The sequence below is a fragment of the Daphnia magna genome, linkage group LG4 (genome assembly GCF_020631705.1).
Source record: "Daphnia magna isolate NIES linkage group LG4, ASM2063170v1.1, whole genome shotgun sequence".
Classification (NCBI taxonomy): domain Eukaryota; kingdom Metazoa; phylum Arthropoda; class Branchiopoda; order Diplostraca; family Daphniidae; genus Daphnia; species Daphnia magna.
The window spans coordinates 12,850,687-12,870,358 of NC_059185.1; the positions used below are offsets into that span (position 1 = coordinate 12,850,687).

At 41.7% G+C, this 19,672-nt stretch overlaps 5 protein-coding genes across 8 annotated transcripts; all 5 read left to right on the forward strand.

Moving 5' to 3' along the window:
* Positions 1-15: 15 nt before the first annotated feature.
* On the forward strand, positions 16-17,641 carry LOC116929690 (sodium/calcium exchanger 3). Of its 3 annotated transcripts, XM_045172767.1 has the most exons (22): positions 16-93; positions 514-577; positions 12,913-13,133; positions 13,200-13,329; positions 13,399-13,533; positions 13,608-13,696; positions 13,761-13,920; positions 14,137-14,269; positions 14,329-14,437; positions 14,717-14,825; positions 14,968-15,040; positions 15,140-15,233; positions 15,298-15,448; positions 15,519-15,644; positions 15,717-15,784; positions 15,858-16,002; positions 16,068-16,165; positions 16,236-16,316; positions 16,390-16,540; positions 16,611-16,789; positions 16,856-16,953; positions 17,015-17,641. In XM_045172767.1, the coding sequence occupies exons 3-22, from the start codon at positions 12,933-12,935 to the stop codon at positions 17,154-17,156; spliced, it is 2,472 nt and encodes an 823-aa protein (XP_045028702.1). In that variant the 5' UTR covers positions 16-93; positions 514-577; positions 12,913-12,932; the 3' UTR covers positions 17,157-17,641. The 3 variants fall into 3 exon arrangements, with proteins under 3 accessions (XP_045028702.1, XP_045028701.1, XP_045028700.1); XM_045172766.1 differs by lacking the exon at positions 16-93 and having other exon boundaries at positions 118-577; XM_045172765.1 differs by lacking the exons at positions 16-93; positions 514-577 and adding an exon at positions 12,158-12,476.
* On the forward strand, positions 1,034-2,376 carry LOC123471412 (sodium/calcium exchanger 2-like). Its single transcript, XM_045172655.1, has 5 exons — positions 1,034-1,234; positions 1,301-1,430; positions 1,500-1,634; positions 1,711-1,788; positions 2,240-2,376. The coding sequence occupies exons 1-5, from the start codon at positions 1,034-1,036 to the stop codon at positions 2,374-2,376; spliced, it is 681 nt and encodes a 226-aa protein (XP_045028590.1).
* Positions 2,007-9,945, forward strand: LOC116934819 (the record flags this gene model as incomplete). The annotated part of the gene is given in 6 exon segments (XM_045172656.1): positions 2,007-2,023; positions 2,240-2,372; positions 3,347-4,584; positions 4,803-4,962; positions 5,019-5,945; positions 5,948-9,945. Coding segments are annotated over 2 exon segments (4,863 nt in total), but the record flags the coding sequence as incomplete, so codon positions are not given.
* LOC116929670 lies at positions 9,962-11,957 on the forward strand. 2 transcript variants are annotated; one of them, XM_045172768.1, is made up of 3 exons: positions 9,962-11,528; positions 11,591-11,659; positions 11,731-11,957. In XM_045172768.1, the coding sequence occupies exon 1, from the start codon at positions 10,003-10,005 to the stop codon at positions 11,449-11,451; it is 1,449 nt and encodes a 482-aa protein (XP_045028703.1). In that variant the 5' UTR covers positions 9,962-10,002; the 3' UTR covers positions 11,452-11,528; positions 11,591-11,659; positions 11,731-11,957. The 2 variants fall into 2 exon arrangements, with proteins under 2 accessions (XP_045028703.1, XP_045028704.1); XM_045172769.1 differs by having other exon boundaries at positions 9,962-11,482.
* A 757-nt stretch (positions 17,642-18,398) lies between the features above and the next one.
* Positions 18,399-19,616, forward strand: LOC116920363. The gene has a single exon (XM_032926588.2). The coding sequence runs from the start codon at positions 18,894-18,896 to the stop codon at positions 19,434-19,436; it is 543 nt and encodes a 180-aa protein (XP_032782479.2). The 5' UTR covers positions 18,399-18,893; the 3' UTR covers positions 19,437-19,616.
* Positions 19,617-19,672: the final 56 nt, after the last annotated feature.

Consider the following 19,672-nt stretch of genomic DNA (forward strand, 5'->3'; position numbering starts at 1 on the left):
CATCTGTTTGGGCCACTCGTCCAACAAAGGAAACGACACTTTTCTACGTCACGACTGCATCCATATGCAAATAAGGCATACACAATGACGCAGATAAAAGAAAGTTTACGCAACAGGCCCTGGGGCGACTTGTTCCCCTACAGATGAAAGCGAACGACACGCATTTAGTTTCGTTAGCCGACCGATCGGTCAGAATTGGGACTCGGGTTGACGACAGACTTTTGGTGATATGCATGGACATGATTTAAAAAAAAAACAAAAAAAAGGCGAAACATTTCGACAGCCTTTGTCTTATCAGCGTATACGGCCCACATAAAATTGATCCATTCGTTCTGGTGATAATATCTCTTGGGCTGTTGTGTTTGATATAAACCCGGTTTAGAGCAGTTCTCCTTTAGTATTTCAGACTAGGGTTTTGCGTTAGTAGGCAGGTGTTGGACGACGACGGTGGTCGCACATTTTAATTCGTTCCGTGCGTGCTGCCGACATTGGTGCACACGTTTTTTGTTACAGGTTGAAAACCGGATCATTCGTTTTCGTGTTTTGTGTATACGCTTTCCGGCTCGGATCGAATTAGGTAAGTGCCAAATTAGTTCATTTGTTTTTTAAATAGATCGATAGGATTGGGGTTCATCGATTAGGAAAATTTGTGGTTATCTTGAATATTATGACTGAAATGTTGAAACTATACTTTTGGTGTTTGGTATATCTGTTTCTTCTCGCTTAATTTCTTATACGTTTCGTGACATAGTTCCCTATCGAAAAAGTTTCAAATTTAACGAAGACTGCAACAAATAATTGGCAAAATTGTTTAAGCCAGTGACGAGGAAAACAATGTCGTACGTTATCTCGCTTCACGCGCTGATGTTGACATTTGGGCGTAGACGATAGTCTTTTGTAAATGTCAGCTTTCCGGCATTCTTTAGAAATACTGCCCAATCGTACAGTCATTCTAAACGATGAACTCATGTCTGTTCTTAATTTGAGACTCATGTTGAATTCCTTTTTTCCAGACGGACCGCTGAATTGAAAAATGACGCAAAATAATGGAACGCTGGACGATTACGCGTGTTCACAAGGATTGATTTTGCCATTGATCAACGAATTCACGTGGTCGGTGGAAATGCAAGCGTTTCTCTATCTGCTCGGTCTCCTTTACTGTTTCATGGGCGTCGCCATCATCGCCGATATCTTTATGGGCGCCATCGAGAAAATCACTTCCACAACGCGCAAGGTAAGTCGCTCTACTTCCTATCTCATTTGAATAATTTCAAGCGAGAATTTGTATCGATGTGTACAGGTGTATCTATCAAGAGGTGGATCTCAAGAGCCTGAAATGGTTGAGGTGCGCATCTGGAACGGTACGATCGCCAATTTGACCTTAATGGCACTCGGCTCATCAGCACCTGAAATCTTATTATCTATTATAGGTAAGTTTGAATGACTGTATGTTCGTTGGCTTGTATTCTAATGGCTCGATATGATCTTTTTAAACATAGAAATTGTGGGGAATAATTTCGAATCGGGCGCTTTGGGTCCGGGTACGATTGTCGGCTCTGCCGCTTTCAATCTGATGGGCATTAGCGCCGCTTGTATTCTTGCCATTCCTGGTGTCGAATCACGAAAAATCAAAGGTTACACACTCCGAGCTCTTTGTTGCAATTTCCGACCTCAATGCATTTTTTTTTTGTTTTTCTTAAAACAATTCAGGACTTCGAGTATTCGCCGTCACAGCCGTGTTCAGTATCTTTGCCTACCTCTGGTTGATCATCGTGTTAGTGGGAATCAGTAAAAATGTGGTACGTTGATCGATACGATTATGGACGGGCTATTCGCTTGAATGATTGGGAATTTGGGGGTTAGGTGGACGTCTGGGAAGCCGTGGTGACATTTCTCCTGTTCCCTTTACTCGTTGGCGTGGCCTATTGAGCCGATAAAGGATTTCCGTTCAGAAAGACACACAAAAGCATCCCGACTACAAACGACAAGCAAATCGAACTTGGCACCATGCTGTCGGGGGAGGGTAAGCTTAATTTTCTCCTTTTCTTTCCTTTGCCTTTTTTTCTTTGTCTTCAAGTTGTGCACCACACCTCCATCCCAGCGGCAGGTAGACGTGATCAGACTTGATTTTCGTTAAAAAGACCATTTTGATTTCAATTCCTGATGTGACTTGATCGGACGTGATGTGTTCGTGTGCACCTCCTGTGTCAACATTGCAATGTGTTTATTTTAATCGCAGGTGAAGCCATTCTCGATGGACTTGCACTCACCAAAGACGGACAGGTGGATCCCAACGTTTTAGCCAAATGGGTCCGACAAGCCTCGCTCAGAGGTCTCAGTGGAGAGGACGCTGCTAAATTGGCTGCATACAAGTGACATTTCGTTTTCCTTTAATTTTGGGTCGTCTTCATTGGCTATTTTAGCAAATAAACCGATGTTAAATATGTCTCTGTTATTAGCTGACAAACCGATCCCGCATCTTATATCACCTTGTTATTAGCGGCTCCAACCGCTAATAGTCAAATTTTATTAGCTGTTGGAGTCGCTAATAACAAGGCGATATCATACAAATATTCTTAGATACTTGAACCTATTTGCTGTTCCAACCGCTAACAAAATGTATTTATTAGCTGTTGGAGTCGCTAATAACAAGGTGATATCATATAAATATTCTTAGATTCTTCAACCTATTTGCTGTTCCAACCGCTAAAAAAATGTATTTATTAGCTGTTGGAGTCGCTAATAACAAGGAGATAAGGTAATAACAAGCTAATAACAAGCTAATAACGGCCGTATAAGGCCGTTTTCCTTTTTTTTTTCAGTGCTTTCACGCTATAGCGTTCACGAGGAAGGAAATGAATTTAACTTTTTGTACGAAATACAGGTAAACGGTGTCTCGCGCCGTGTGGCGCTTCGACCGTGCTCGGAAGGGGCTGCGTTAACGTCGCCCCCGGAGGGGGCCCCCGACGTTAAACGCAAGCGCCCCTCCCTCGTGAACGCTAAAGCGAGAAAGCACAGAAAAAAACAAGAAAAACGGACCTTTTCTGGCCCTCTGATTGGCTTGGCAAGCAAGTCAAAACCGTCTTTGTTAGCGGTTGGAACAGCAAATAGATTCAAGAATCTAAGAATGTTTGTATGATATCGCCTTGTTATTAGCGACTCCAACAGCTAATAAAATTTGACTATTAGCGATTGGAGCCGCTAATAACAAGGCGATATAAGATGCGGGATCGGTTTGTCAGCTAATAACAGAGACATATTTAACATCGGTTTATTCGCTAAAGTAGCTAAAGAAGAAACCCCTTTAATTTTCAGTAGATAATAATTAATTAATCTGAAATGTCAGGTTGATTATGAGCCAAGAACATTCCAAGGCCTGGTATCGGATCGGAGCGACTCGTGTGTTTTCTGGCAGTAAAAAAGTCCACCCCCTTTGAAAGGCAATGCTCGTAAAAGAAGAAAAACTAATTAAAAAATAGGCACTCAACTTTCAATTGATGATCTGCGTGATTCTCTTTTTTTGTCGTTGAATAAATTATACGACCCGTTTATTTAGATTTGCGAAGCGTGAGACACGGAAGAATAAGAAAGAACATACCGCCAGTACTTCCCGTATATTCGAATTTTTTGTTGTTGTTGTTTCCCCAAACGCTATGCAGTTCTTTGTGTGTGTGTGTGTGTTTGTGTGTGTGCAAAAGAAAGAAAAATGTGCACGCTTTCACCGTGCGTGCCGTTATTAGACGCTGAGGACTGCAGTCACGCAGATTTCTTTTTTGAATCGCTAAGACACGATGATGAGATGAACTTGACAGATATCACATGACCTATACCAGTGGATATAAAAAATAATAATTCTCTATTTTATGTTCTTCCAGACCAGATTTTCATGCTGGTATATGGAATATGATGGGCATTAACAATTATTAGGATAACAATGAAAAGAAAACAGTTATCAGTTGCTCTCCGTTAGCAGCAATTTAATTACCATGCGTTGGCGATTGAATAGCGATTGCATTAACTTGTTTGAACTAAAACCAGTTGTGTTGCAGGAACTAAGGGCGAACGAACAATGTCGGGAGGTTATCTGTGCCATCAAATTCACGTTCTGGAGTTATTCGAACTGGAAGTTAATTACAAAATCTCGTATAGATGCAAATCTATAAACAGGAGGAAAATGTGTTTACCATGTTCCCAAGCTGTTGTGTCTTCATTTGAAAGTAGAAGGATCGCTACGCCATCTATAATCACATTGTAATACTATGATAGAGCAGCAGGCATTTGAATCAAATCAAATATGTCGTACAGGGAAATTTCTAATATATTTTTTAAACTTTGGAACTCACGTAGAGATAGTCACGCTATCTATCTCTGCGTGATTATTTATTGTGAAACGAACATTTTCCCGCTCATTTATCTAACAGCCATTGTTTAGCTATGAACAAAAAGACTGCAACTAAGAACTAACCATAACTAGGCTGAAGCTTAAAAGTGCAACAAGTAGCTACATCCTACACCCGTTCATGTTTTGACATCCCAGTGTCTTTCAATTTGTTTGTCATCAAAATTCAAACTCCGTTAAGAAAGGTTCGTAAACTAGTCGTATGTAATAAGCCAAAATCCTTTTCAAATAAATTGGCATGGTTGCACTGTGTTGCATTGTTGAACTAACACAGTCACTTTAGTTAGACTCATTTCTTTGTGATTACTGATTAGCTAGCCCAAATGTAATTTCCCGTTTGAATATCTCTGTTGAAATTCTCTGAAAAATGTTGCAATAAAAACATTGTTCTCTGTTTCATTAGGTACAGGTACAGTTCTCTTTGTCAATCACTACAACGGACTAGCTGTGGATCACCTTAAAAGAGGGATAATTTTCTCATCATTTAAAAAGACAACATTGTCTTTTAAGGAGTTATCAGCGAGATACCAAAAACATCTTGTACCCTTTTGCAGTTGAAAAAGGTGGTAATGTTTTTTAAATATTTATTCTTTAGTTAATGCTAAAAAAACCATTTTAGATTCCACATAGGGTTTGCCTGTGCACCCTTTTGGTCAGCAACACGATTTGATGTTTTGTTAAATGGCATCGAACAACGAGCAGGACGGTAGTCCAAGCACTGTCGAGGATGACGACATCTCCCAGTCCAACAGAATTTCATCACCAACAGCCACCTTGTCGCTAGCAAGCAATGTTCGGAAAAAAACAAAAAAAGTACCTGATGCAACTCACGGTTTAAAATTTGAATCGAAATTGTTGACGTCGTTTTGCATACGAGCACTTGGAGTTGGTTGCATATTTCGATTGACCAAAGAAAGAGAAGACCTGGGTGGTAAATTTGACGATGTGATTTTTCAGTATCAAGTGCTAGATGATACATCTGAAGGTAAACATTGGCGCTATCGCTACTTGCAAGCCAAACACAAGCAGAACGAATCAGACAAGATTAATGCGACTCACCTCCTCGAAGACAACGACAAGAGTGCTTTCAGCTTACCAAAATATTTCCGTTCCTTCTGCAAGATGAGAAGAAGAGGCGAAGACATTCACGACTGCATCATTTGCACAAACATTGGCTTCGATTTGGAAGACGTCAAGAAGAATGGCATCGATTTGGTGTCGATTAACGATCAACCTGAAGACATTCTAGAATTTGGTCCACAAGAGAAGACAGTTCGTTACAAACTAAACTTCGCAAAAGATTTACGAGTCAAAGTATTGAACGAATGGCCAGATATTCAACGTCTTGCCATTAACTTGCAAATCTGCGCACGGGATCAAACAACAATTGATATAAGGACTGGAGTGTTCAGCAGCTACCACGTTGCTTTGACGAAGGAAAGCGTCATTGATTCTGCCACGAAAAAGTTCCATGGGGATTTTGTAAACGAAACTGAAGGTCTGTCCGATGGGGCCAAACACCTACGTCAAATCCTCAGCCAACGGGTGAAAAAGACGAATGGGAAAACTGGATATTCAAATTGGGTAACACATTCGGAAAAAGCCAATTGGCTCCTGAAATGGAAAATCGGCTACCGTTTAAAATCTCGGAGGAAGACATTGACGCATTCCTTGACAAATTCGTGTTTGTGGTGAACATGCCAAACGAAGAGCAATTTGAAGCCATTTTACAAACTCAAGATGTGAGCAAGTACTACCCTAAGGACGAATGCAAACAGCAAACGATCCGTTTGCTACACGAATTATCTGCAAAGTTCTCCAACAAGGAAAAGGACTATTGGCTAACTTCAGAAGAAGCCAAGAAGATCTTGTTAGATGGCGTTACAAACATTTCAAGTCAGCACCAGGCAAAATTAGAAAACGAGGTGGGCTTCAACGACGTCGCCAAGAATGACATGGCCATTAAACTAAAGGATATCCTGGACAGTAGCGAAATGTTTAAGCGCGTTACCACATCATCACCGAGATATACGACCGTCAAGGTCTTTTCGGCCATTCCAATACTGAAACAGGAATATACAGCACCAATTAGCCACCTGGTGACGTCATCTAGTCAATTGCTATCCATGGAAGATACGGAGAGATGGAAAAATATATTGAAACTACCCGTCGATTCTGGTCATTTTCTCCTAGTCGTTGGCGATGATGGCGAGAAGCCGTTACAAGACGAACAATATGCTAAACTATTTCTGGGTGAAGAAGGTAAGACAAAAAGATACAAGGTGATTGTCATCAGTCGCAAGAAAGCTGAAATCACTGATCATGTCAGCGATGAAATCAACTACGCGCAGTTGGATGACCTCTTCAAGAAAAAGATCCTGTCGAAAGTAGTTTCATTCCAAACGCAAAATGAATCTGTTGAACGTCTAATTGGAACCAAACCGGAAGAGGTGTTCGATTCCTTAGAAGAAATGCTGCGTCCTGAAGAAGGTCATATCATCATTCCATCGTTCGATACCTCCCGTTTTGAGAAATCCCTTTACATCAAGAGACGAGTGAAATTTGCATTTGACAAAAACTTTTACGCTGAATTAGCGAATCGTTTGAATTGCACCGTGGAAAAGGTCAGTGGGGAATGCAGAATCAGTACCCAAGGCCAAATCAAATGGTTGGTCGATGGTGAGCGCCGTAAAGAGATATGGGAAAACATCACAAAAATGAACGACCAAACATCCAGCAACATTGAAGAAGACGGCCATTTAATTAACGTTGACGAGGAGCGGAAAGAACAGCCGGTCGTCATCATATGCGGCGTGGCTGGAACAGGCAAATCGACCCTGCTCTCCCACTACTACAGTGAAATCAAGAAGAAGAAGTCCGACTGTTGGGTTATCAGACTGAACTTGGTCCAACATTGTGACGCCATAATGAAACTCGATAGAACAAGGCTCGACTTAACCGAATTTCTCATTCATCATCTGCGTGTCATCGACGGTCAAAGCCCGTTTTCTCGCTCGTTGCTGAAACGCCGGTTCGAGACGGGCGATCGGATCGTTTTCATGTTTGATGGCTACGATGAAATTAGCAACGAATGCCAAGAAATTGCGATTCAGCTAATGAAGGTCATTCAAAAGAAGAAGGGCGTTCAACTGTACGTCACTACCCGCACCCATACGGCCCACCATCTGCAATTCGAATTACGTCAGTTGGCTTATTATTTGGAAAACTTTAACGAAAATGACCAGATTTGTAACCTGGCCAGTTATTGGACGAAAGAATCGCAACTGCCAAAAGAGGGAGCCATCAAGGAATTCGCCAAAGCGCTAGTGGGTCGTGTGTCGGAGACTCTGAAAGACGAAGAAAGAGCTTTCATCGGAATCCCTTTGCAATGCAGAATTCTCGCCGAGTGCTACCATCAAGATGTTGGCGACATTGTGCGAAGCAACGCTTTAAATGACGCAACACTCCAATCTAGCGAATCGATATCCCAAAAACTGTTGGCTTTACTTGGCAATCAGAAATTCGATTTAGTTAGTCTGTACAGCCAATTGATGGACACCAAACGCAAAGTCTTTCGAGAAGAAAAAACCAACACTCCCATCGGCAATCAGATAATGGCTGACGCCATTGAGTTTTGGATTAAGAAAATCGAGTCTCGGTTAACGAAATTGGCAGTGGAAACCATCATCACCGAACCAAATGTCCTGGAAATGTTTTGGCCACGAAAATCTTCGTACAAGTCCAGCGACGATCTTGACCGAGAAGAAAAAATTCTGGCTGAAAATAGTCTGAAATTTGGCTTAACTTTTTCTAGTGCAGATGGAATGCGACCCGAGTTCTTGCACCGGACGTTTGCCGAGTATTTAGTCGCGAAACATCTTTACGAAGGATTTCATCTCGACGACAAACGTCACAACAAACTGCTGGAAAATGAATCCATTCGAAAATTGATCCTGAACAAAATCTTGGCTTCAAAGCAATACGACGGAGTTCAAGTGTTTTTCGATTGCATGGTGAAACATGTGGTCAATGAGGATGAAGAGTGGCGTAATCAAATCGATCGTCGTCAATTACCGCATCGGCTCAAGAAATTGACTGAAAATCTGTTTACTCAGATTCTGCGCAGTTTTCCACCGTTTTGGGTTTTCGACCTCAATTGTTTGATGTCATGCGACCAACCTTACTTTGCGAACGCTCTCCATTTTTCGCTTTCGAATGGGAAAGGCAACATATTCCTGTTGTTGTGCGGATGTCTTGATGCCACGTTCAAAAGAGAGCAAATCCACTGGGCGATGTGTACCTCTTTCATACCGTCATTCCATCCCACTTCAATTCATTTCATTTCGCCCGCCTGTTTTACAGAAAACAAGCTCTTTAAACGATTCATCAATTATTTTGACATCGATCCAGCCAGTCCCTCTACGTACAGTGTTATAAGCGAACTTATAGAAACCATGTTCCCTTATTATTCTCCTGAAATGGGAAGGTCTTTCTGGTACCGAGACGAGCACCAGCAAACGATGAGCGACTTGCTTCAGTTTTTGGAAAACCAGCACGTGGCTTTCAACGAATATTTTGGACCCAACCGAGAACTCAGGACAAAACCAATTTTGGAACTTTTGATGGGCAGTGACAACTATCGTAGTCACCTGAAAACATTTCTAAAGCTTTTGTCCAAATCGATAGCTTATTCGGACGACATCAAGTTTGCCAAACTGCTAATGAAAGTTTTCCGTTCTAAAGAACATCTGATGACTGGTCAGATTACCAAAACACTGGCTGTCTTACACGGACTAGGGCGGTCTACTCTTCTCGTTCAGCTGTACGGCGGAGTTTTAGCTGTAAAGCCGGAAGCATTTCAGACTCTTTATCAGCCGCGTCGGTTAGAACAGGAAAACGCGATCCCGACTGACCTCGTCAAGTTCTTGGAAACCGATTCTTATGGGATGACTCGTCTTCATCGAGCAGCGTTCTACGGAGACGTCGAAATACTCGACCAAATGTTAGCAAGATTTGGCCAGCTGGAACTCGATGATGAAGCTAAACAAGCAGTACGCCAGGTGGTGCTTGAGGGTTACACTCCCTTTTACTTTGCCGCTGTTAAAAGTCACGAGAATGTCTGTTCCAACTTGTTGGTCTTTGCGAAAGACATTTTCCCCGACACACTGACGGGAAAGTCAATTCTGTTCAATGGATTTATTCACCGATCTCTTGATCACGCCATGGAATCGGAAAATGTGGAAATGTTTCAACTGATATTGAAGGTCGTCAAGAAAGAATTAGGACATGAATATCTACTTGACCTGTTAATAGCAACCGATCCACCCACATCTGAAATTGAATCGACTATTTTCTATAGCTGCAGGTTGGAAAAGGTATTCAACGCAATGGCGAAGATCATCGTCGATCGAGATGGCACCGTCGACTACAAATATCTGAATGACCTGATTTTCAACGGGAAAAAATTAGCGAGAAACGCGTTGCAATGCGTGGATGCCGAACATCTACAGGGATTGTTATCAGTACAAGGCGCTGATACGTTCACGAAGCGTGTGTTGTGTGCACCAAATTCGCTATTCATCGGTTTCCGTCTATTGTCAAAGATGTTAAAGAATTTCAACCAAACACAACTATTGGATTTCGTAAAAATGATTACACTTAAAGGTGATACCAAAATAGTCAAATGTTTATTGTTTACGGCTTCTACGGCTGATCTCAGTGATCCAACGTATCTTGACACGTTCATCCAACGCTTTCTGGGCGATTACACCGACGACGATTTAGTTTTCACGGATAACGATGACGGATCCATCACCGTTCACGCCGAACGAGCTATGCCGAGGAACAGCTTTTGGGGAGGCTTCCTACGATCGACATTCTCCTCTTTAGCTGATACTTCTATAACTCGAGAAGACGTTTATTGCATTCTCGAGTGTTTGACTTGCGTATCGGATAAACTCGGAGGTGATTACGCTCAAGAACTGTTGCTCCACCAAGACGATCGGGGCTACGTCGTCATTCATCTACATCAAGAAACCGTCAAACTCATGTTGAAACGTTTACCAGAGAACAGCCAAGAGGAAGTGAAACAAAAGTGGAAGGAAAATGTTCCGCCCATGACGAAGGATTCGTTCTTTTCATTCAACTCTATGAAAAAGTTGGACAGTTTAAAAATGGCAAAGTATTACAGCGATGTATTACAATTTTACTTGGATTATGGCAGCGAGGTGCAACTCAGTGAATGCGTTGATATTCTTACATCTGTTCGTTTGATTGACGGACAACAGCGCAGTGTATGGAGTTACATTTTTGAACATTGTGAGGTAACAAAGACGAACGAATTATTGAAATCTGTGTTGGAAACTTTCGGTCGGGAGGCCGTGAAAAAGTTGCTGCTTCACGAAATGGATCAATTTCCTCTCATACTGAAAGCTCCGTCCTGGGGAGAGGACATTGACGGGAGGCTGGAAACATTGCCACAAGAAATACGAAATGATATTCAACAAGTTGTTGAACAAAAAGCTGCCCAGCTCATTGATGAAGTGTTTCTACATCACAAAACTTATTTCGAAGTACCGAGAGAACAATTTCCGAGAGAGAAATATAAAAAACGATTAAACATTTTGGTATTTGTACTCAAATACAGCAATGCTCAACAACTCGAGCAATTCGTAGAAAACATCATGACGTTGCAGGTTTCCGCGGGTATCGCGGGTATCTGGCCCATCGTTCAGCCTACGCTCAGCATATGGGCTGAGATTCTAATCCACCCGTGTGACGAAACCACGACGAACAACGTTGCGACCATGAACATTATTTTGGAATGCGTTTCGCAGAGACTGGGCACAAATGCCGTCAAAGAATTAGTGCTCCACAAAATCGATGACAAGCCTGTCATATATTATCCTGCGGTTAGAGGAGAGGAGAGGATGGTGGAGGCGATGCTCGCCCATTTGGATGCCAAAAATCGCAAAAAGATTCAACGTCAAGTCAACGAGTTTTTAGACAAAACTTTCGAGGTCCCCTCTGATGGCGCTGAACTACTGCCATGATGAATCGTTTAAGTTTTGAATCAATTTTCATGTAATTGTATTCTGACAATCCATCTGATCGTGAAGCGTCAATACAAGTAGCTTTGCCCTTGATCAACAACCATCATGTTTAGCTTACGTGTCTTTTCGTTGTTGTCAGGCATTTCGAAATTGCTGCGGAGAGAGTTACTCTCATCGAGGTTGCACTGGAGACGACGCCACTTCATTGGTAATGTTCGACACTAATCTTATTTCATTCTCCTTGCCAAACGGTTGATCAGTACATCCTTTGAACTGCAGGTGAATTCAAGGTCCTGGTACCAGATTGGAGATGCTCTTGGTGGGGTTTTCTTCCGGAGAATGAGAGAAAACGGCCGTTCAACGTGAAAATTCCTTGAACGAGTCCACGGTGTTGCGCCTGAGGAGTGCCCATAAATGGTCACACCATCTCAACCTGCCCTACATCTGTTTGGACCACTCGGCCAACAAAGGAGACGACACTTTTCTACGTCACTGCACTGCATCCATAAGCAAATACAAATAAGGCATACACAATGACGCAGATAAAAAAAAGTTTCACAACAAGCCCCGGGGGGCCTTTTTCCCCCCAAAAAAAAAAACACCACCCCCCTTTTTTTTTCGTTAGCCGATCGATTGGTCAGAATTTGGACTCGGGTTGACGACAGTCTTTTGGTGATATGCATGGACATGATTTTAAAAAAAAACAAAAAAAGGGCGAAATATTTCGACAGCCTTTGTCTTATCAGCGTATACGGCCCACATAAAATTGATCCATTCGTTCCGGTGATAATATCTCTTGGGCTGTTGTGTTTGATATAAACCCGGTTTAGAGCAGTTTCCCTTTAGTATTTCAGACTAGGGTTTTGTGTTAGTAGGCAGGTGTTGGACGACGACGGTGGTCGCACATTTTAATTCGTTCCGTGCGTGCTGCCGACATTGGTACACACGTTTTTTGTTACAGGTTTAAAACCGGATCATTCATTTTCGTGTTGTGTGTATACGCTTTCCGGCTCGGATAGAATTAGGTAAGTGCCAAATTAGGTCATTTGTTTTTTTAATAAATCGATAGGATTGGGATTCATCGATTGAGAAAATTTGGGGTTATTTTGAATATTATGACTGAAATGTTGAAACTATACTTTTGGTGTTTGGTGTATCTGTTTCTTCTCGCTTAATTTCTTATACGTTTCGTGACATAGTTCCCTATCGAAAAAGTGTCAAATTTAACGAAGACTGCAACAAATAATCGGCAAAATTGTTTAAGCCAGTGACGAGGAAAACAATTTCGTACGTTATCTCGTTTCACGCGCTGATGTTGACATTTGGGCGTAGACGATAGTCTTTTGTAAATGTCAGCTTTCCGGCATTCTTTAGAAATACTGCCCAATCGTACAGTCATTCGAAACGATGAACTCATGTCTGTTCTTAATTTGAGACTCATGTTGAATTCCTTTTTTCCAGACGAACCGCTTAATTGAAAAATGACGCAAAATAATGGAACGCTGGACGATTACGCGTGTTCACAAGGATTGATTTTGACATTGATCAACGAATTCACGTGGTCGGTGGAAATGCGAGCGTTTCTCTATCTGCTCGGTCTCCTTTACTGTTTCATGGGCGTTGCTATCATCGCCGATATCTTTATGGGCGCCATCGAGAAAATCACTTCCACAACGCGCAAGGTAAGTCGCTCTACTTCCTGTCTTATTTGAATAATTTCAAGCGAGAATTTGTATCGATGTGTACAGGTGTATCTATCAAGAGGTGGATCTCAAGAGCCTGAAATGGTTGAGGTGCGCATCTGGAACGGCACGGTCGCCAATTTGACCTTAATGGCACTCGGCTCATCAGCACCTGAAATCTTATTATCTATTATAGGTAAGTTTGAATGACTGTATGTTCGTTGGCTTGTATTCTAATGGCTCGATATGATCTTTTTAAACATAGAAATTGTGGGGAATAATTTCGAATCTGGCGCTTTGGGTCCGGGTACGATTGTCGGCTCTGCCGCTTTCAATCTGATGGGCATTAGCGCCGCTTGTATTCTTGCCATTCCTGGTGTCGAATCACGAAAAATCAAAGGTTACACACTCCGAGCTCTTTGTTGCAATATCCGACCTTAATGCATTTTTTTTTTTCTTCATAAAACAATTCAGGGCTTCGAGTATTCGCCGTCACAGCCGTGTTCAGTATCTTTGCCTACCTCTGGTTGATCATCGTGTTAGTGGGAATCAGTAAAAATGTGGTACGTTGATCGATACGATTATGGACGGGCTATTCGCTTGAATGATTTGGAATTTGGGGGTTAGGTGGACGTCTGGGAAGCCGTGGTGACATTTCTCCTGTTCCCTTTACTCGTTGGCGTGGCCTATTGGGCCGATAAAGGATTTCCGTTCAGAAAGACACACAAAAGCATCCCGACTACAAACGACAAGCAAATCGAACTTGGCACCATGCTGTCGGGGGAGGGTAAGCTTAATTTTCTCCTTTTCTTTCCTTTGCTTTTTTTTCTTTGTCTTCAAGTTGTGCACCACACCTCCATCCCAGCGGCAGGTAGACGTGATCAGACTTGATTTTCGTTAAAAAGACCATTTTGATTTCGATTCCTGATGTGACTTGATCGGACGTGATGTGTTCGTGTTCACCTCCTGTGTCAATATTGCAATGTGTTTATTTTAATCGCAGGTGAGGCCATGCTGGATGGACTTGCACTGACCAAAGACGGACATGTGGATCCCAACGTTTTAGCCAAATGGGTCCGACAAGCCTCGCTCAGAGGTCTCAGTGGAGAGGACGCTGCTAAATTGGCTGCATACAAGTAACATTCGTTTTCCTTTAATTTTCAGTAGATAATAATTAATTAATCTGAAATGTCAGGTTGATTATGAGCCAAGAACATTCCAAGGCCTGGTATCGGATCGGAGCGACTCGTGTGTTTTCCGGCAGTAAAAAAGTCCAGCCCCAGCTCAGCATGAAACTCAAAGAGGTTCGTTAACACTTGAAAAATTTTATTTTTCTTCTGTGTACTAAATTCGGTTTACAGTCGTATCTTATCGTGAAATGTTGTAAAATCCCCGTAACTCAAGAAACTCATTTGTCACAAGAGCCGTGTAAAAGCAAAAAACCCATTCGATTAGCAAGAGAGAGAAAGTGGTGCAATCGATTATCTGAGATATCATTGGTCCATTTTTCCTGTTTGAAATTCTCAACGCAGAAAATGCACCAATATCATATTGTTTTTATGATTATTTATTTTGTGCTGTAGGTTTATGATGCCATAAACGAACACCCAGAAACTGAGAACTTGAGCCCTTTGCCCGACAACATCTCTAAAAATAAAGCAATCATCGCATTTCACGCCATCGCCTGTGCAGGTAACGAGCGTTCCATTTACTCTGCCCATATCATCAGTCATGTTATTTACATCATATAATCTTTTAATCTCACGTTTCATATGGAGAGTGAGCTTAATTCCTGGCTTGTATAAAACTTTTATTTTATTTTTAAACTGTCAAGTGCCTGAAAATATCGGAAAGTTCCCCGTTCGAATTGTTCGCAGTGGGAGGACAGATAATGCGGTGTCTGTAAGGTATGAGGACAGTGTCTTCTTTACCAAGTTGATGTGTATTCCATTTTAAAATGTTAATTTTGATTTTCGTGAAACATATGCTGCATTTAATTAAATTAGAGTCGAGACGATAGAAGGCAGTGCCGTGGCAGTAGAAGATTATGTGGCCTTTAATCAAGTGGTTTACTTCGAGCCCCACGAAGTTGAGAAAAAAGTGAGTTGGAAATTTCTAATGAAAAATGCGTTTGCAAATCTATAATTATTTGATTTAATATCAGGTCATTGTCGATATTGTAGATGACAACATCTACGAGCCCGACGAGCAGTTCTATCTCAAACTGAGCTTAACTGGGACAAACACGGCCAATCAGGAAGAAGTCTTGCTTGGACGTATTTCGATCATGGAAATCACTATTTTGAATGATGACGGTAAATTGGAAAGAATCACCCAGCATTAATCTGTACGCAGTTCGTTAATGCATGTCATCTTTTGTAACAGAGCCCGGCACAATTACTTTTGGAGACAGAGGCATTATAGTTAAAGAATCAGTGGGTTTAGCGCAAATACCTGTTTTACGCACCAACGGTTGGGACGGTGATGTTAGCGTTCGCTGGCGTACATTAGGTGTGTGATTTTCTGCTCTACCATTTCTAATAATTAATTATATTTGATATCGATCCACATTCGTTTGTATAGACAAGAAGTTAAAAAGTGGGAAAACCTATAAAGGACTGGAGGGCGAGTTGGTTTTCAAGCACTCCGAGGTACATACTACATTTCTTGTTTTTATTTGTTGAATGAATTACATAATATCGTAACGAGAATATTCGTTTGCAGAGGAAACGTGTCATTGAAATTGCAATTTCGAATGACATGGCGCTGGAGAAAGACGAGTGCTTCGAAGTGGAGTTGTTTGATCCTTCCAATGGGGCCGTCCTTGGTCATACAACCAAGTTGGCCGTAACCATCACCAACGACGAGGGTTTGGCTTTAATTTAATGGACGCCTTCCTTTTACAAGAAAATGCAATTCTTTTTTCTATTTTAGAATTCAATTCGGTCGTGGATCGGCTCGCTGACATGACGACTGCCACCATGGATTCGATGGTTGTGCATCACGATTCCTGGACAAGTCAAATCAAAGATGTAACTAAAATTGAATATCCATTCTTTCTCTTTCCGTTGATAACGTTGTATTTTTTATAATGAATTGAAGGCCATGAATGTAAACGGTGGAGACATTGAGAACGCTACGACTTGTGACTACGTCATGCACTTTTTGACGTTCGGATGGAAGGTAGAAGAAAACAAATTCAAAACAGGTCAACTGAATCGCGAAAAACAAGTAATCACCTGAATTATGTTTACAGATTATCTTTGCGTTTGTTCCACCCGCCGGAATATGGGGCGGATGGTTGTCTTTTGTTGTTTCATTGGGGGTCATTGGCATCCTGACTGCCATCGTAGGAGATTTGGCCGGCATTTTTGGTTGTCTCGTCGGACTGAACGACGCCGTTACCGGTAACATTTCTTCATTAAAGTCTCCTTTAAACGACTAATTTTTGATTCATTTTTGAAAAAAAACAAACAGCCATTACATTTGTGGCGTTGGGGACATCCCTGCCGGATCTGTTTGCAAGTCGGGCTGCCGCGATTAACGAAAAATATGCCGACAACGCTATTGGAAACGTGACTGGAAGTAATTCGGTCAATGTCTTTCTCGGCTTGGGTCTTCCTTGGCTTATTGCCAGTATATACCACACGGCAAAGGTTGGCTAAAAATCAAACAAACTATTGAAAATACAGGGGACTAACGTAATGAAAAATGAACGACAGGGTGGAGAATTCCGCGTGCAAGCCGGAAGTTTGGGATTTTCCATCACCATTTTCACAATCACGGCTGTTTTGTCTTTAGCGCTGCTGGTAGCACGAAGGTACCGTAACTGTGATTAAAATTTTTCGAATTTTTGGGTCATTCATTTTGTGGTGATATAGATGCTCGGCTATTTGCGGTCGTGGAGAATTAGGAGGACCGTTGGCAACTCGTTACGCGTCGGCCATCTTTTTGTTGCTGCTCTGGATGACTTACATCCTTCTCTCGTCTCTAGAAACTTACGGCCACATCGAAGGCTTCTAATCAAAGATTATAGGTGCCAAACAAATTCATCTACTGCCTCTTTTGCGACGTTCCAGTTGCAACTCTTCCCAGTGAAAATTATTCATTCCAAGTGCCATTTTCTAAGATTTTTTTTTTCTATTTCACTACGCTGCCCATGAGTTGTGTTCAAATAATTGAGGATCTATTTGCATCTGTATGCAAATGGGTGCTATTTATTACCTCCAGCTCGGTGCTGATAGACCTTATTTGTGAAGTCCAGATCCCAATGGAATCAACCTGCTGCCTGTAATAAGGTAAATGTTTGTTTTCTCTTATTTCAGAGTTGTGAGGGAACGTAGCAGAATCACCAATGCAATTTCACCATCACTGTTAATAATTTAGCACACTTGATTTACATACGACTTTGTTCCTGTATCTTTTTTTAAAATTATGTCGTTGATCCTGTTTTAGTGTGTTGCGTGGCAAAATGCGGCGACATTGGTATAATAATACTTTGACAATTAGACAGTTGATTTATTCAGTCTGTGTAGAAGATTTTTGGCTTTTGCACAAGGGTTGTTCGCAAACCTTTTTTTATTTGACTATTTTCTTGAACTGAATAATCATTCTCTCTATTTTAAACATTTCATCAAATTGCGTAATCCCGGTGCCACTGTGTGAGTGAAAGTGTTCTGTTTTCTCTGCTACACTAGATGGCATTCGCATGCTGAAACTTGAACGTACGGAAACTGGGAAGCTTTCGGTTGCAATCCCGTCCGTTTCCAAGACTCGATGACTCACGCTATCAAAAGTTTTTTATTTATTTGCTTTTTTGTCTGGTTTTTTACAAAATGGCCAAAAGGGAATCTGGACGAATTTTAACCTTCCAACAATCACAACGACCACAGAAGATCTTTAGACAGTTTTGGGAGAAAACTCCATCACGTTCAAATTGGTCACTTAACAGGTATCACGGAAGTAAAAACGTTTCAACTGACAGTCGAGTAGAATTGCTGTGATGATTGATATATACCAAGTTGATGGACTCATTTGAGTCTTGATACAAACATTGATACATGCATTACACAGTCCTAGTGATAAATGGAAGAGCCAATCACGAACTAGCAGTCGGCCATCATGAATTTTTCCCCTCTCCCCTTTTTACGACACATGCTCGTCGAACAGAGTGACCATCACGAATCGGGAATAGACTACGGTCCACACCAAGGTCACGCCACTAATAAAACAGCTCGCCGTTGCTTGCCTAAGTAAACAGCGAAAACAATTTTTTTGTCCGGCAAGAAACGTCTCTTTCCTTGCATTGCCAATGTCGGTATGTTATTGACACTGAACAGCAAGGAGTGCTAACCAACGAGGAATATGCAGCCGAATTATTTTTCAGTTTCAAATGTGGCATCATTGATAGAGGCGTTACATTTCCTTTTGCACATACAGACGATAGGAAGCGTGATTTCAGGATTGCAGTACTGTGCAGTTTTTGTGTGTACGTATCGTTCGTCTTTACACCAGATGTCCTCTGCGGCGCCCCGTCGTGAGGCGAAGAAACATACCTCCAGCTCAACATTGCATTTCTGCCAGTCACGCTGCACGAACGCTTCTTCGTCTGCTTGGTGCCTCGTGAAGCAAAGGATCGAAGGCTTTTAACTTTTGGTGACGAGTGCGTTTACGTTTCGTTCAAAGTTTCGCATTCGTAAGTCGTGAGAGGAAATCTGAGAACAATTCGAATACTTGCTGGAGAAATCGCCTGTGGAAAGCATGGGATCGTCAAGCTCGTCCATGTCAGACTCGAGGAGTACCGGTGGGGTTTACACGAAAAAATTGTATTTCGATCCTAACGCGGATTCACCCGTGGGTCGTGATTATTGGATAACTGATTCTGAATTACGTGAAAAACTGTCGGAGCTGGTTGACGTCACAGAGCGTATTATTGAGGTTAGGTATTACAAGCACCCACTAGGCTCCTGGCAGTTGATAGATAATGTGTTGCATCACGCTTTTATTGTATTCGAAACGAACGCGTGGTGGTGGTCCATTGAGAAAAACTCTGAAGGCGTCACCATTCAGCGGTCAAAGGACCTTGACAGCGTTTGTTATAGATACAGGCGAACCAAGCGCACAACCAGTATCGGCAAAGGAGTTGAAAAGGTGAAGGGAGCATCTGGCTGGCTGGAAGCTGGAAGTGCGACAGTGATGGAGCTCATCAATCACATTTGGAGGAAAAATTATCTCAATCAGGAATACAATTTTCTTACATACAACTGTCAACATTTTGCTGATTTGCTTTATGAGTTCATTTAAAACTATTCTAGTCATTCCATTCTTCGTCAACCTGTTGTGTTTTTATTCACCCTTGACTCAATGTAGCGTTGTAGCCCAAGAAACCAGTGCAAACCCATCTACTATGTGTGCATAATCATGGATTGAATTGGTTCGTATTATTTCAAAAGAAGAATAATACAATTGGTACATTAAACTAAATGGTTCATGTTTTGCAGTTTTTACGTAATATAATCAGATATAATATTAAAAAAACA

What these genes read in the sequence shown, in the direction of transcription:
- LOC123471412 (XM_045172655.1), top strand. Translation starts at nt 1,034, where the DNA reads ATGACGCAAAATAATGGAACGCTGGACGATTACGCGTGTTCACAAGGA. An exon ending in TCACTTCCACAACGCGCAAG is followed by an intron (nt 1,235 to 1,300) that starts GTAAGTCGCTCT and finishes CGATGTGTACAG; the next exon opens with GTGTATCTATCAAGAGGTGG. An exon ending in AATCTTATTATCTATTATAG is followed by an intron (nt 1,431 to 1,499) that starts GTAAGTTTGAAT and finishes TTTTAAACATAG; the next exon opens with AAATTGTGGGGAATAATTTC.
- LOC116929670 (XM_045172768.1), top strand. Translation starts at nt 10,003, where the DNA reads ATGTTAAAGAATTTCAACCAAACACAACTATTGGATTTCGTAAAAATG.
- LOC116929690 (XM_045172767.1), top strand. Translation starts at nt 12,933, where the DNA reads ATGACGCAAAATAATGGAACGCTGGACGATTACGCGTGTTCACAAGGA. An exon ending in TCAGCATGAAACTCAAAGAG is followed by an intron (nt 14,438 to 14,716) that starts GTTCGTTAACAC and finishes TTTGTGCTGTAG; the next exon opens with GTTTATGATGCCATAAACGA. An exon ending in GGACAAGTCAAATCAAAGAT is followed by an intron (nt 16,166 to 16,235) that starts GTAACTAAAATT and finishes AATGAATTGAAG; the next exon opens with GCCATGAATGTAAACGGTGG.
- LOC116920363 (XM_032926588.2), top strand. Translation starts at nt 18,894, where the DNA reads ATGGGATCGTCAAGCTCGTCCATGTCAGACTCGAGGAGTACCGGTGGG.